We start from the raw sequence: 16,882 nt of genomic DNA on the forward strand, positions 1-16,882 counted from the left end.
TAGTTATTTTAAAAACTAAGAGCAAATGATAAAACCCTTGAAATACAAATATCCCAAAATAACAGGTACTGCAACATGGGGTATACAGTCAGCCCTCCTTATCCATGGATTTTTTTATCCACGGATTCAAGCATCCACAGCTTGAAAATATATTTTTAAAAAGTATAAATTCCAAATAGAAAATCTTGATTTTCCATTTTATATAAGGGAAACCATTTTGCTATGCCATTGTATTTAATAGAATTGCGCATCCATGGAGTTTGTTATCCACAGGTGATTCTGAAACCAAACCCTAGTGGATAACAAGGACCCATCAGCTGCCGGCCCTTCAGCAAGGCCTCCTGCAGCCATTGGTGGATGCTCTTGTTCTCACTCCGCAGGGCTTCCAGGCCCTTCATCACCTGGCGGGTGTTGACAATGATGTCCTCGCCTGTCATCCTCTCCAGATGGCTATCTCCCAGTTCCACCATGACGGACATAGCAGGGCCGAGTCAGCTGGGAAGGAAAGGAGAAAATACATCAGAATTTCACTATCACAAACAGTTATTTCTTTCTCCACCCCGTACATCTCTGTGAGTAAAGATTCATTGGCTCCTTGATTGGTCTCTTAATTAGAATTGCTAGAGGCAGCCACTGCCTAGGAGGTTAATTGTCACACAGGGAATTCAATCAGTTTTGAAAAAGGCAAGAGAAAGAGGCAGACAAAGCAGGAAATCAAGAGAAAAAGAACAGACACATTTATTTTGTTGCTGTTGTTATTTGCTATCAAATTAACTTCAACTTATGGTAACACTGTGAATGGGAGAGCTCCAAAAACCCCTTTCAACTGCTCTGTTCAGGTCTTGCAACCTCGGGGCCATGGCTTGACTGAGTCAATCCATCTGCAATGTAGCCTTCCTCTTTTCTTGTTATTGATAACTGCCCTCGAGTCAACCTTAACTCATGGTGATCCTGTGGATGAGACATCTCCAAGACCCCTGTCCTCCACTTAAGTCTGCTTAAGTCCTGTAAATTCAGACCTGTGGCCTCCTTGATTGAGGCTATCCATCTGGTATGTTGTCTTCCTCTTTTTCTACTGCTTTCTGACTTTTCTAGCACTATTGTATTTTCTAATGAATCATGCCTTCTCATGATGTGGTCAAAGTATGACAACCTCAGTTTGATCATTTTGACTTTGAGGGAGAGATCAGGCGTGATCTGTTCAAGGACCCATTTGTTTGCCTTTTTTGGCTGTCCACGGTATCCTCAGCACTCTTCTCCAGCACATCTCAAATGAGTCAATTTTCTCCTTTTTCACTTTCTTCACTGTCCAGCTCTTACATCCACACATGGTGATGTGCAATACAATGGCTTGGAAGATTCTAACTTTAGTGTTCAGTTATATATCTTTGCACTTTAAGATTTTATCCAGTTCTTTCATATCTGCTCTTCCCATTCCTGTTCTTCTGATTTCTTGAATGCACTCAAAAAAATCTTACTGACTTCCATTTTACTGAGTACTATCATCTTTTCCAATGAGTCAGGTCATCACATAGGCCTCACTTTAGTCATCTTGTCTTCTAGAGAGAGTTCAGGCCTGATTTGCTCTAAGACTCATTCATATGTCTTTGTAGCTGTCCATGGTATCCCTGGAGAGTTGCAGTGATACCATGGTCTGTCACAAAGACCAATGAATGTTTTTTAAAAAACAATATTGGTGATTCTGACTTTGGCATCTCTACATTTCTATATTAGATACAGTTCTAATGGTACACAAATACTGGGAAAGCTCCTTAATTTCCAAATCCCCATCATGATTTTGAGATCAATATAGGGAACAAGATGAAGAAGCTGCATAGGATATTATGGTTGGTCTTCACTCACTTCATTTTAACAATATCACAAATATTTCTTTTATGTCTTTATTTCCAGATGCCCTTGCCTTATTTCAGCTGTGCTTTCCTGCCACATAGGAATGCACCTTTTCAAACTCTTACCCTCACTGATCTCTTGAGATAGGAACATGGTGCAGTTGACATTAAAACATGAGATCTTATTGCATTGCTATTGAAATGCAATGGTTCTTGCTACCGTATTTTGCATTATAATCTGAAATTGGAAAATATGCCCTTGTTCATTTCAAACCTGGGGAATCTTTTCTCCTAACATTTTAAATTTGTCTCACCTTTGTCAGGAAATGTCTCTGAACACCGAACTACTCAGTGGTGATGCCATTCCCTGAATCACTGGCTGTGATTCTTGGAAAGTTTCCAGGAAAGAAATAACCACTGTATCCAATGGGCACAAATTTACTGCCAGTCCTTGGCACATTGGAAAACAGTAACTGCCAGTCACCCACATCAGATGTGCTGAGAAGCACTGTCTCAACAGATATGAAAGAGTGGGTATTGACTGCCATCTGCTGGGCAAAGAATCAACAAGACCCCAATTTTAAGCATATGCATTTTTAACAGCCCAATCCACAAACCAGTTAGGGTAGCTTCTTGGCTTTAAAATGATTTACTCCCACCAAGCCTCAAAGTGATCAATCTGGTTTCAATCCAAGGAATCTTGAATTATAAATTTGACTATAAGGCTGCAATCCAAACATTTATTAGTAAGGAAATCCCCTTGATGTAACTGCCAAGAAAACACACTGCATGCAATCAGATTCATGTCTGGTAACAGGCACACAGAATAGATTTATGCATACACAGTTGTTGCCTTTTAGGAATGAAGATTGGGCTATCCTTAGAGAAATGTCAATGAAGGGATTCATTCAGTGGGCAAGCAACACTATAATTGGTTGTATTGAACAGGAAGAGAGGGAATAATAAGCAAAATATCATAACACTCTACTGTGAGCATATGTTATGCCCTTGCTTTGAATAATTCATATCATCTGGAACATTTTATATTCAAAAGACATAATATGAATAGCAAATTTCCAGGGACAGATAATAGCAATTATTGGAAGCACTAGAGAAAGGAGAAATAAAAGTTACTGTTTACAATTCAGGCACATTGGCACTCCTGGCGCATCTCTTAATTTCTCCCTATAACCTTGTTAATCTGACCACTGCAGGGCAGTAGGAGAAATTTATCTGCGTATTTAAAAACATTTATTGGAACCATGTGTGCATAAGCAGTTGCTTGTAAAACCCTAATACTCCCTTTAAGTGCCTTGCATTCAAAAATAAAGAAATTAAGAAATAATGTTTTTTCAAAGGAACACCAAGATCCATTCACAGCTGGCATAAGCACAATGCTAAGAACTTGCTATAAATTGAGGAGCTGCAGTTTGGTTTTGAAATGCCCTGAAAACTTTCCCAAAATCAGGTTCATAATTTGACCTGGACCTTTAGAATGTAACAAATCCTACACCAGGAGTGGGGGTCATGCAGCCCACTCAATGATTGATTTGGGACACAAAGAATATCTGAGAAACACTGAATATTAGGCCAATTAGTATGCTAGTACTGCTCCAAATAATTTCCAGTAGTGCTAACAATTAGATATGTTGACAATGGCGGGATACAGACTGTCCAAAAGGGCGGCCTGCCAAATTGTGAGGCTTCCTGCTGGCGGAAAAAGAACCCAGAAAAAGCAGGTTATTTTTGCATCGCGCTTGCGATGCCCAAGTGCACAAATGGCGCACTGATGGCATCACAAGTGCGACATGATGTGCGGACGCTATGCATCCATCACGTTGTAATGGTGGCGCCTATGTAGACAGGGCACCACCATTTTGCCACCACCAGTACATACTAGGGTTAGGGAGCGCGTGCATGGTGTGCGCTCTCTAACCCTAGTGACACCGACGCCACGCCACATTTTGCCCATCTGTATCAGGCCATAGGCTGATGCAAGTTGCAAGATTGAAAACACCTGAAAGTCCTTATGATTCCCAACAGTCCTGCAGGTAAGGAACAAAGTTTCTGAGATTCTGCACTGGGGGGGCTAGTAGCAACTTTCCCTGAACTTGTAGTGGACAAACAAATGCTGCAATGCAGCCCTGAAACTGACAATACACATCAACATCAGCGGATGTACTTGTCCCAAGCTGGATCTTGGAAAAGTAACCTTTTGGATTGCAAATCCCAGAGTCCCCTAGACAAAGTATGTGAATTGTTTTAGGATAATTCCCAATTGGTAGTTTTAGGGGAACAAAGGCAGTTAAAGTGGTGTAAAACTGAATTATTTCTGCAGTGTGGATACAGTCTATGCATCCATATTGGAGAGATAACCTGGTTTGGTAGCACTTTAAGTGTCTTGGCTCTTTGCTATGGAATTCTGGGAGTTGGCCATCATTGGTCCAGCGATTAACCAGATCAAATCCTGGGCAATCCCACTATCATTGCTCCAGATTACAGGCAAATGTGTTCCTCTTTTTGTGATAAAACTTTCAGAATTTCTTGTTTATTGCCAAACTACACAAAGGGCAATATGGAGACAGCCATCCAGGGCACCATAGCAGATTCAAAGATCCAACTTGCTAATCAGAATGATTAAGAAGGAGATCCAAAATCCACAGCACCCTGCCAACAAAGTGTTACAGAATAGTGCATAAAATTTCAAGAACCTTTTTTCTGGATGGAGGTTAAGCAAACTGAGGGGTGGCAGGGTAGTGAGGAGAGAAACCTGTCACAATGTTGAAGTGGCAAAGTTGGCAGCTGTAATAGTCTGAGAGCAAATCCTGCCAGAGACTTGCAGACGTAATGGGATTAGCCTCTGTTAGGTGCTAATAGGTTTCAGGAACAATGAAACAGTCAAGGCAGACTCATCCCTCTTTTTCTTCCCCCTTTTAATATATTTGCCATTAGTCCAACCCATGTCCACCTCTAAATGAAAGATTCATGATCCCTGAGAGGCAGAGAAGAGAAGCAACACAGAATGGTCTTTTACATTAGCAAAAATAGAGATTCGTTTTTGGTGGGGTGTGCTACCAAAAATGTCTACTGGAGCAAAAAGAATGCCTTAGGAGGATTCTATGAGATCATTTGTTTTGATGGTTTCTGGATAAACTATTTAGTGATTTAATTAGATGGTGGTTTTGTTTTTGTTTTTATTTTTGCATTCTTCCATGAAAATGAGATCAATTGCTAAGGATATGGGAAAAAATGGCAAAATACAGTAAAAACCTTGTTGAAATATGAGCTACAGTGAAGAGCTTTACTGTGATACACAGGTAGTATTTAAATGTACTCGCTAGGTATCTGTGCAAATTTGATATTTCTTTGAAGAATCATCCAACCAAAGAGATCATAAATGCCTTGGGAAACCAGCACTGGAAGACAGTTGTTTCACAAGCAAATAAATAAAACTAGATATAGATATAGATAAAAATGCTTTGTCTTTTACTGGTCCCTTATTGAAACTGGTGCACTACTAGTGCATTAGTCAAGCTAAATTCAGACAACTATGGATTTGTACTGCCACCTAGCAGCCATCAGTATTATTATGTCTGTTTTTATTTCTTCCTCTTAAAAATGTCAAGAATTCTTGATTAACCCCAAAATGAACAACATATGACAAAGTCACACTAAAAGCATCTCACAGATATGTTATGGTAATTCTTATTAAATATGCATAAGCTTAATACCACATTTTGCCTCCTTTTTCCCAAATAAAGTCAGTATAATCTTTTTTTAAAAGTTTTTAAAACTCACAGCAACTCAAAATCCTTATTATGACCCACTCAAATGTAACAAAAATGTTCAAGTTTTTAAGTCCTACACCCTCTTCGTCAGACTTGGAGGTGCTAAAAATTAGAGGTGGAGGAAGAAAACAGAGTTGTCCCAAAAATGTTCTGATGTTGTAACCAAGACATCTGTGCTTACACTCAATCTCAAGATGGGAGATAGTTGACTGGAGGAATCAGGTAGTTGTACAGATATTAGGAAACAGAAAACTAGTGGGAAAGTGTACAGTAAAAAGCTATTTTGAGAGTCAGCGAGTGTAGTGGTTTCAGCAATGGACTACAACTCTGGAGATCAGGGCTCGACCATGAAAACTGAATGGGTAACCTTGGACAAGTCACACACTCTCAGCCTCAGAAAACTCTGATACACCTTAGGGTTGTCGTAAGTCAGAAATTACTTGAAGGCAAACAATAACAAAAACAATAACAACAATGCTATAATAATTAGATTTATATTATTAATTATATTATTATTTACACAACTGGACCTCCGTATCCACTGATTTGGAATCCATTGATTCAACCATCCAAGGCTTAAAAATATCCCCCCCCACCCAAGAAATTTTACTGTCCCATTGTATGCAATGGGACTTGAGCATCTACAGCTTTTGGTATCTATGTTGGGTACTGGAACCAAATCCCAGTGAATACCAAGGGCCTACTGTACAAGTTTAAAGTAAAAACAAATATTGAATAATGAATGTAATAATTTATTATATTAATAATTAATAATTATAATATTAACATAATAATATTCATTTAATATAAAAAGCTATGTTAATTATGTTTACATTCAATGTGTGACATTCATTTAATTTTGTTAATTTTAACCCAGTTTCTACATTTACTTTGTATTACTGCATTAAAAGCCTTAACAGAATGTGGCTAGAATCCTGTTGCTCAATCCCAACTAGAGTACTGCCTATTCAGTCACTGACTGATGAGTCAACACATATAAATCTGTTGGATTCAGAATGTCTACTGTAGTCAGACATAAAAGAGAATTTAGACCCAAAATTGATAAGTCCTGTATGATTACTACTACTACTACTATTACTACTCTCCTCTCCTCACTTACCTTTATTTCAAACTTTGGAGAGATGAAAATAAGCTGAATGAATTTTGGAAAACCCATTGCTCACTCACTCTTCCCCAGTGAAAGCAAATAAGTCTAGTTAGAAAGAAATTCACACCTAGAGATCAAGTAATTTATGTAGAAATATAAAGCCAAAACCTCAGCCTTTCATCAGCAATGCGCCACAATAAAAATAGAAATCTTAGGACATTATCACATGAGCCTTGTTCTCATGGCAATCACATGATTCAATGAAAATACTAACATACTGGTTTTGTGAGCAGTGATTATTGCACATCTTCCAGGGTGACCACATGTCATAACCTCAAATGAGGACAAAGCACTGCAAAATATAGGACATTCAAGAAAAATGTATGCCATTACAAAATAAAAATTAAAAATGCTAATATAAATGTATTCATTTATTTATTATATTTATTTATATCCTGCCCTTCTCCCAGGACTGGGTCTCAGGGTGGCTTACAACATTAAAAACAATACAATAAAAACAATACAATACAATAAAAAAATCATGCTCCTTTGTAATGCTAAAAATGGAGGGCATTTTGAAATTCCCCCTAAGAGAGAAGGTTAAAATGTTCGACATGTCCTGGGAAAGGAGGATGTCTGGTCACCCCATCTTTGCAGTTGCATGACTGATGCTGCTGCTGCCATCGCACGCTCTGCTGCACTTTCCATTAACCCTGACTTCTTGCCTTATATCCTGTCCAGCATGCCTTTCATTTCATTTCACTTCATTTGTTCTTTTTTAAATACAATTCCAAAGTTCTGATAATGCAATTTAAATTGTAAAAAAGAAAAGCAAAAAAAAAAAAATTGAATCAGGATGCTTAGGAATAGCAAAGAGGAAGGTGAAGAGGAGGAAAGGAGGAGACTGACGTAACTGCCGATCTTGAAACTGCCCTAGCAAGCAACATTTCACAAGTAAGGACTGCCATGCAGTTGGAAGCTATTGACAAGTTTTCCCCATCAAATAAAAAAGGATGTTTTAATCACACTTGGCAGAAACATCAGTAATGGGTTGGAGGCAACATCATGTTATAAGTATCGCCAAGAGCACTATTTTATTACTATAATCATGGCTCAAAAGCCATGTGCAGTAATCTCCTCACATACATATTTACATTACTGGAATGAACATGAAAAATCCCATTATTTCCACCATCACTGTCACCCCATTTGTCCTTGTTTGGAAATGTGGGTAGAAGAAAACATGGATTTTGAAGGGGGGGAAAATCTCCCCCAGCCACCCACTGAAAGAGAATGAGAATGAACTTCAAAAGGAATACACATGAACAGGGAGGATTCAGGAAACAAAGACATTTGTTTCCTTATACCCCCATCAACAGTTGTTGTTATTGTTGTTGCTCTTGTTGTTGTGTGCCTTCTAGTAGTTTCCAAATTATGGCAATCCCAAGGTGAACCTATCATGGGGTTTTCTTGGCAAGTTTTTTTCCGAGGGGGGGTTGCCATTGTCATCAACAGTACTCCACAACAAAAGAATTGTATACATATAACTGGTGAATATTGTTTTTAAGAAACAAAAACCGACAAGTAAATTTTCTTATTCTCATTCAGAACTATTGAAGAGAAACAGTTCAAATACAGTCCTGGCACTATCTAGTATTGGTTGCTTCCCTTGGGGGACATTACTGTTGCTATTCAGCTCCTCTTCTCTGACCTTTCTTTTTCTAAAAATCTCTGTGAGTTTCTTCCATTCTCCTTTCTCTGAAAGAAAAAAAAGGAAAGGAAGGAATCTAAAGACAAAATTGGAACGAAAGAGACTTTACAGTCACAATATACCAAACCTATTTTATTTTGCTATATAAAAACCAAAAGCAACCTGGGGAATGACAGCCACTCTGAGCAAGGCATATTTTAAAATGTTTCTCCACATTGGCTGAGAAAGTCTTGGAAATGCTCTGATAACCCCACGATCCAGCTATATTTTGGTATTGCATTGCTTGATGGGCTGCAGAGGCTGTAATGACCTAAGAAACGCTTGGCAAGGTAGTATTTTGAATACACCACATTGACCCCAGACATGTGGATGGCTCAAAACAAAGCATGAAGGGGCTTGCTAAAGAATGCGGCACTCAAGCACACACACACACACACACACACACACTGCATTTCTCACAAAAACTGAAAGTGAAAGATGAGCTCTTGACAACCAGGCAAACAAGACCTAGTTCCCTTTTATCCCCTGTTGTGTTCCTAAATACCCTACCTGTCTACCCATTTTGGGGTACTCCAGGTATTGTTAATATGTTGTAAAGTTAGTCTAGTCTTTTTCATCTTCATTTATTTTCTTTCATTCTTTTTTTTTACTGCCATACATCAAGCAAGATGTGGAAGGGCCACCATAATTGATACTTGGGCTTTCTAAGGGTGCATCTACATTGTAGAAATAATGCAGTTTGACCTTACCTTAATTGACATGGCTTCTTCCTACAGGATTTGTAGTCATATGAGGCACCAGTACTCTTTGGCATTGAAGGCTAAAGACCTTGTAAAACTGCAAATCCCAGAATTCCACAAGATGGAGCTACAGCACTTAAAGTGGTGTTCAGCTGCATTATTTCTACAGTGTAGATGCACTCAAATATTGGTATAAAACAGCAGGGACCTTATGATCAGAAAAGATAAGACCCACTGGTGAAATACAACTTTTGACACAACCCAGTGTGTATAGCCATTTCTGCAAAGACTGTTACCCACAATCTACAGTGCTAAATAAATAAATAAATAAATAAATAATGGTGTGAGGCTCAGGGAACCTCCACTACTAGTAGAAGTCTATCTTTGATATGTTGGGAAACTGTCTAGCTTGGCTTGTGAGAAGGGGGTACCTTCAGGACTAGAGGCACCAATTATACCAGTACTCACTGGTAGAGACTCCAGGTATGGGTGAACTAAGCGAACTTTTCTTTGGAAATAATATGAAAGAACACATATACAAGAATGACATCCAGTATACAGAGCTAACTGAAATGGAAAAGTGAAAGGGAATAGTGGAGTTTGGGGGTTGGATGGAGGGGTAATATCTACCTGTCTTGAAGAATGGTCCACGGAGAGGAGGAGCAGCTCAGACTGGGAGTTTGAGGGCAACACCCACCTGGCATATCTGGGGGAGCGACTGTGGCAACTGTGGCATGGAAACCAGGTTTTCCTAGTATTATTTATACTTTAAAACAAGCCCCAGGCTAAGGTGATTTCATGGGAAACAAAAGATTTGGTAAACCTTCGGAAGGACCAAAAGGTTTCCAAAGTGGTGAACTGCTTTGATATTGAGAAGATGCAGTTTGACCTGACTTTAACTGCCGTGGCTCCATCATACAGAATCCTGGCAGTTGTTTTGTGAGGCACTCATCCTCTTTGGCGGCAAGGCGAAAAGACTTGTAAAACTACAAATCCCAGGACTTCATAGGATGGAGCTACAGCACTTGAAGTGGTGTCCAACTGCATTATTTCTAGTGTAGGTGCAGCCTCAATTGTATGAAATGTCATGAACTAGCAAAGGAAATTCACAATTATGAGACTTAACAAGCCGTTGTTGGTGGTGTTCTTGTTGTTGCTGTGTGCCTCCAAGTCATTTTTTCCTCTTATGGCAACCCTAAGGCAACCCTATCATAGAGTGCTTCTATGTATAGACTGGTTCATAGTAGCCTTTTGTGTTGCTAATAGAATTTAAAGTTTATTTGCTGGACTGAATCTCCCAGTACCTACATGGGCGGAGGGGTCCACCTGCATTAATACCCCTCCATACCATCAGAATTGTGGACAACAACCACAGCATCTAGACCAAATGCAGGGCTATGACCAACATCACCTCTCTTTTTTCTTTTTCCCATATGGTTCTTAACACCTTTGCCTGATGAAGCTTCCAAAGCTTGCAATATGTGTTTTGTGTATTTTGCTTGGTCCAACCAAGGTATCTCAGTTTTGTGGGTTTTGGGTAATACTGTACTTTAGTTTTTGCAGGTTTTTTGGGCTATGTGACCATGTTCTAGAAGAGTTTATTCCTGATGTTTCGCCAGCATCTGTGGCTGGTATCTTCAGAGAGTGTTTGCCTAGAAAGGACTTGGCAATATATATTGTGTGACCTGGAAAGGCAGGAGTGATTTGCATGTGTATTGTTCTGTTGCTAATGGCAGGCCTCAGGGTGGGAGGGTCTGCAAAAAAGGATTAATGTCTGCTTGATAGTGCTCATTGTCTGCTGGGAGATTTCTCATTTGCATTTGTTGAGTTTTCATCTTGCTATTTTTCAGGACTGGTAGCCAAACCTTGTTTACTTTAAGGGTTCCCTCTTTCCTGTTGAAATTGTCCAGGTGTTTGTGCATTTCAATGGCTTCTCTGTGAATCCTGACATGGTAGCTGTTGGCATGGTCCAGAACTTCAGTATTTTCAAACAGTATATTATGCCCAGGATGGTTTGTAACATGTTCTGCTACTGCTGATTTTTCTGGCTGGCCCAGTCTGCAGTGCCTCTCATGTTCCTTGATTCTTGTTTGTACACTGCATTTGGTGGTCCCTATGAAGACTGGTCCACAGCTGCATGGTATGCAGTTAACTCCTGTGGCTGTGAGAGGGTCTCTCTGGTCCTTGGCTGAGCGAATGACTAGGACAACTGAACCAACGTTTGGGTCACACAATATACAGAAAACCTACACATACAGACAGATACCTGCACAAGAACGCCAACCATCACCCAGGACAAAACAGAAGCACAATCAAAACACTGGTAGACCGGGCAAAACGCATCTGTGAACCCCACTTCTTGGAAGATGAACTGAAGCATCTGGACCGGGCTCTACAGGCTAATGGTTATTCCAGCTCAGACATCAGAAGGGCTGCCAAGCCCAGAAAAACCCAGAGGAGTGAAGACAAGCAGCCACCCAAAGGGAAGGTATTTTTACCATACATCAAAGGAGTCACAGACAGAATAGGGGAAATGGTGAGGAAACACAACCTCCAAATGGTTTACAAACAACAAAGTAAATCCAGCAAATGCTTCACTCAGCCAAGGACCAGAGAGACCTGCTGACCCAAATCCTTTCCAGGCAGGCATTCTCTGAAGATGCCAGCCACAGATGCTGGCGAAACGTCCGGAAGAAACTCTTCTAGAACATGGCCACATAGCCCGAAAAACCCACAAAAAAATATGGATGCCGGCCATGAAAGCCCTTGACTTCACAATACTGTACTGTGTTATATGGCCAACATGGCTACCCCTGGATACAGGGTGACCAGAAGTCCTCCTTTCCCAGGACATGTCCAACATTTCAACCTTCTGTCCAGGCAGAGTGACCAGATGTCATAAATGCAGTCCAAAACACACTGCAGAAATAAGGCAATTTGAGACCACTTTACCTGCCCTGGCCTAGGGAATCCTGGGAGTTGTAACTTATCACGGCACCAGAGATCTCTGATAGAGAAGACTAAATGTCTCAGTAAACTACACTTCCCAGAATTCCCTAGCATTAAGCCAGGGCAGTTAAAGCGGTCTCAAACTGGATTATTTCTGCAGTATGTGTTTTGGCCCTGCAAAATGTTCAAGAAAAATGTAGGACGATACAAAATAAAAGCTAAAAACAAGCATATCAATGTACATTCATGCTGTCATGCTCAAAAGGGGGGAGGTTTGAAATTCCTCCTGGACTGAAGGCTGAAATGGAGGTCATATCCTGGGAAAGGAGGGCCTCTAGTCACCCTGTGTCCAGAAGGAATTCCGAAATGGCCTCCATTGTTTTGAGCATGACTAAGAACCATGAATGCAATTTTTATATGAGTGTGTTTTTAAAGCTTCCTTTTTGTCAGGTCCTCCTTTCTTTTTCCTTCAATGTCCTCCATTTTGAGATGCCTCGCCCTCCTTTGTGGTGAGGACACATCAGGACACCTTGCCCTGGGCCTGCTATCATGGTAGATTGCCGCATTACACTCTTATGGTGCTGCCATTCCACTTTGACTGCTCTGGCTGCCTCCTGTTGCATTCTGGGATTTGCAGTTTAAGGAGGGGGCATTTATAGTCCTCAGCCAGAGAGCTCTGAGGCCTCAGTGAACTACAAACCCCACAATGCAACAGGAGGCAGCCAGAGCAGTTAAAGCGGAATGGCAGCACACACAGTTGGCCCTCTTTATCCATGGATTTTTTTATCCACGGATTCAAGCATCCGCTGCTTGGAATTATTCCAAAAAAGTACAGATTCCCAAATAGCAAAGCTTGATTTTGCCATTTCATACAAGTGACGTCATTTTGCTTTGCCATTGTATTTAATGGGCCTTGAGCATGCATGCGTTTTGGTATCCACGGAGGTTCCTGGAGCCAAATCCCAGCGGATAACAGAGGCCCACTGTAATACATAATATATATCATCTATGAGGGAGGGAGGAGCACTATGAGAGCCCCATCCATAACAGTTCTGTGTAACCACATGATCCACAGAGTAGCCGCTTTCTAACGGAGATGAGCACCGCCCCCTTATGGCCGGGACGCGACATGACAGCCTTGCCAACGGGGAGCACCTCGTACATTGAAGAGCGTAGTGCGGTAATCTACACAATGCCCTTTCCTGAGACGCCTAGAGACTCAGCTGCAGTGAGTCCTCCGCGCCGACAGTGGCCGCTGTGGAAGCCAAGCGCGGCCTTTTTCCTTCTTTCTGCAGCGCCGGAAGTGGCGTCAGAGCGTGTGCGCGCGCGCGGCCTGACGAGGCGCTTCCGGTCGCCGGTGGAGGGGGGGTGAAGTGGAGAAGGGGAGCCCTTGTCGTCGTCTAGCAGCAGCCGCCGAGGGCTTGCGGAGGCCTCAGGAGGGGGAGGAGGATCGTGCCGTGTCCGCCGCTGCCATCATCATGCCGACCGTGGAGGAGCTGTACCGCAACTACGGCATCTTGGCCGACGCCAAGGAGACCGCGGCCGAGGTGGGGAGCCAGGCCTCCCTCCCTCCCTCCGGGGGGAAGGGAAGGGGCTTCCTCCTCGTTGGGCTCCCAGAGAAGTTCAGCCTGGATTTGTTTCTCTTCCTGGGCCCTCCTCTCCAATGAACTGCTACTCCTCCTGCCTGTCCTCCTCACTGGCCAGCCCCCAGATCGGGCCATGGCTGAGACCAGGGCTCCCCAGGCGCCGCTCTTTAAGGGGTGTTGGACTCCGGCCCCCAGAATCCCAGACTCTTGGCCAGCGTGGCTCAGGCCTCTGGGAGCTGAAGTCCAAACTCTCCTGAAGGGCAGAGTTTGGGGACGTCTGGCTGAGACGGTTCTGGCTTTAGCTCTTTGCAGATGCAGAGTGGATGTGGAGCTCAAAGCAATAAGCGCTGTTTAGTGGTTCCAGGTACAGTTGGCCACCAGCATCCACAGACTCAGGCACCCAAAGAGATAACCGTGACTCTGCCATTTTATGTTCCAATGTGCCAATGCATTTAGTGGGACTGGAGCTTCCATGGATTTTGGCATCCCTGGGGTCTCTGGAGCCAAACCCCAGCAGACGCCAAGGGCCCACTGTACCTTGTTCCCAAATTACGATGGCACACTGGCTGAGTTGCTCATTTGTAATGCAGATCAGGGCTGTCTGCAAGAATCCAAATCCAGCTCCAGGCGCATTTTACACAGTTGAATTTAGGCTTGCAGCATGGCACTGTCAGGATACCCCACCAGCGGAGGATCTGCAGAAGCCCTCGGACTTGTGCCCTCAAACACCATCTCACTGCTGGGTTGCCTCTCAGCAGATGGGGCCATGCTTCAGATACTTCTTTGTGCTTCCTTGCCACAGAAAAAAGTATATATGCAAAGGTCCGGGATTTCTTTACTTCCCTTCCCTTGCAGAAGAATCTCTGCTGCCTGGAACACTCTTGTTATTTGAGGTTGCTGTTATTGCAGAAGAGACCCCAATGTGCCTTTAATGGAAGCTGTTGCCACCCCTGAGGGCTCATGCACCTGTGGCTTCTAGTATTGAAGGCTGCATTAATTTTCAGTCTCCAGAGATGTAGTCATGGTGGAGCGTTGGAGCAAAAGCAGTAGTTAGTTTTGGATGAGAGGCTGGTGCCTGGAAGGCTAGCAAATTAGTCTTTGTCGCAAGACAGCATGTTGTTCCAATTTGCAAAAGAATTCCTCATATGTTGTCACAAGTGTTTTCTGTGACGCTTCCTTTGTAGTCTACAGACTAAGAAGGGCTTCTTTCTTTTAGTATGCATGTATAATCCTGCTTTATTCTGAAGCCTTGGGACACATATGGTTAGATCGGAAAGCAAAAGTGAAGTTAACAATTTAATTTTTTTTAAAACCACAAAAATGGAAGCTACTAAGATTGTTTAATTCTTTACTAAATTAAATATGATCCCCAGCAACCAGAACATAATTTTAATGGTTTATAAAAGAGACAGTTTGGTGGATTTGAAAGAAAAAGCCAGTATCTCTGAATATTTACATGGCACATGGATGATGAAGATATTTTTGCAGGAGCTTGGACGTCTCCATGGACACAGTTGTAAAATGTTGTAAAATGTTAGATAGAGCTAAACTCTTTTTTTTTTATAAGCCAGTATCTTGAATTGTTTCAAACAAATGCCAGTGTGGATGGTAGAGTCCTGAATCTGTATGCTTTTCAGATGCCATCTTTTGAAATGGGATATTACTGCTGTCAGAACCAGCTGAACCTTCTGTCAAGCAAAGTACATTTACCACATTAGAGAAGTTGGGTTACATTGCAATGCCTTGTACTGTCCATTTCTTCATGAAATGTTTGGTTTTGACTTCTCTCAAAACTGATGCCTTTGCAGTGATTCCCAAACTTTGGACTTCCAGATGTTTTTAACTTCAGCTCCCAGAATTCCTGGCTGTTGGCCAAGCTGGCTGGGAATTTTGGGAACTGAAGTCCAAAACAGCTGGAGGACCAAGGTTTGGGAACCAGTGCTTTAGATAGTATTAAATACCCATGTTCTTTGTGACTTTTTTCATTTGGATAAGTGGGTATTCTATTAATGAATACAGATATGTTGTTTACAACCAGGCATTATTATTTATTTCAATCATTCTTACCACTGTCCCAATTTTCAGTGATGATTTATGAGTCAAGCATCCTGGATCTGTATAAAGCGAAGAATTTCTGTTTTCTCTTCTAGCACAAAGATGCCTACCAAGTGATCTTGGATGGTGTCAAGGGAGGCGCCAAGGAGAAGAGACTAGCAGCACAGTTTATTCCAAAGTTCTTCAAACATTTCCCTGAGCTGGCAGATTCAGCTATCAATGCCCAGCTGGATCTTTGTGAGGATGAAGATGTTTCTGTAAGTACCTTTTTCTTTCTAGCCAGCTGCTGTACAGGGGCATAACACTTGTGTCTTGCTTCTTTGTCTTTCATTTATTTTTTTCCCTCCAGAAGAGATTCAGGCTAAGGAATTTTGTGAAAAATAAACATTCTTCAAACAGAAAATCTTAAATCGAGAGTAGCAGCTATGTCATTTATCATATCCCTGTAGCACTGGCATTTCTTACAATGAATAACCTTCATTTAAACCATTGCGCTCTTCATGGAGCCTCTTCATTCTCATCAAGCCAGACTTTTTTTCTAACCCCTCTTTTACACTCTCTGTTAACAGATAGATTTAAATGCACCATGAAAGCACTTGGAGAGTGTTTATTAATTTTTTCACAACTTCATATTCCACACAGTCCTTGCCAATATGAAAAGAAAAACATTTTATTTTGTTAGTTTAGGCCCAGCTCTCTAATCTGTTAAAGCCATTTTGAATTCTCAGTCTGTTCAATGGGGTATTAGCTATCCTTTCTAATTTGGTATCCTCTGCAAATTTGATAAGCATGCCTTCTATTTCATCATTCAAGTCATTGATAAAGATGTTAAATAGCACTGGGCCCAGGACAGAACCCCATAGCACCCAAATATTCACTTCCTCCAGAATGAGGAGAAGCCATTGTTGAATACCCTTTGGGATTGGCCAGTCAGCCATTTAGAAATCCACTAACAACAGCATTGTCTAGCCCACATTTTACTAGCTTTTTCTGCAATAATATCAAGAGAGACCTAGTCAGAGGCCTTACTGAAATCAGTATATGCTACATCCACAGCATTCCCATCTTCTAACAAGCTTTATCAGAAAAAGACAT

At 41.5% G+C, this 16,882-nt stretch overlaps 1 protein-coding gene across 1 annotated transcript in view; it reads left to right on the forward strand.

Moving 5' to 3' along the window:
• Nucleotides 1-13,480: 13,480 nt before the first annotated feature.
• The window catches only part of API5 (apoptosis inhibitor 5), a 27,439-nt gene continuing 24,037 nt past the window's right edge, over nt 13,481-16,882 (forward strand). Inside the window, exons 1-2 of the mRNA XM_042459694.1 lie at nt 13,481-13,693; nt 15,883-16,044. Of these exons, the coding sequence (XP_042315628.1) occupies nt 13,625-13,693; nt 15,883-16,044 (231 nt within the window). The 5' untranslated portion in view covers nt 13,481-13,624. The remainder of the gene's footprint in view (nt 13,694-15,882; nt 16,045-16,882) is intronic.

Source organism: Sceloporus undulatus, chromosome 1 (assembly GCF_019175285.1).
Source record: "Sceloporus undulatus isolate JIND9_A2432 ecotype Alabama chromosome 1, SceUnd_v1.1, whole genome shotgun sequence".
NCBI lineage: Eukaryota > Metazoa > Chordata > Lepidosauria > Squamata > Phrynosomatidae > Sceloporus > Sceloporus undulatus.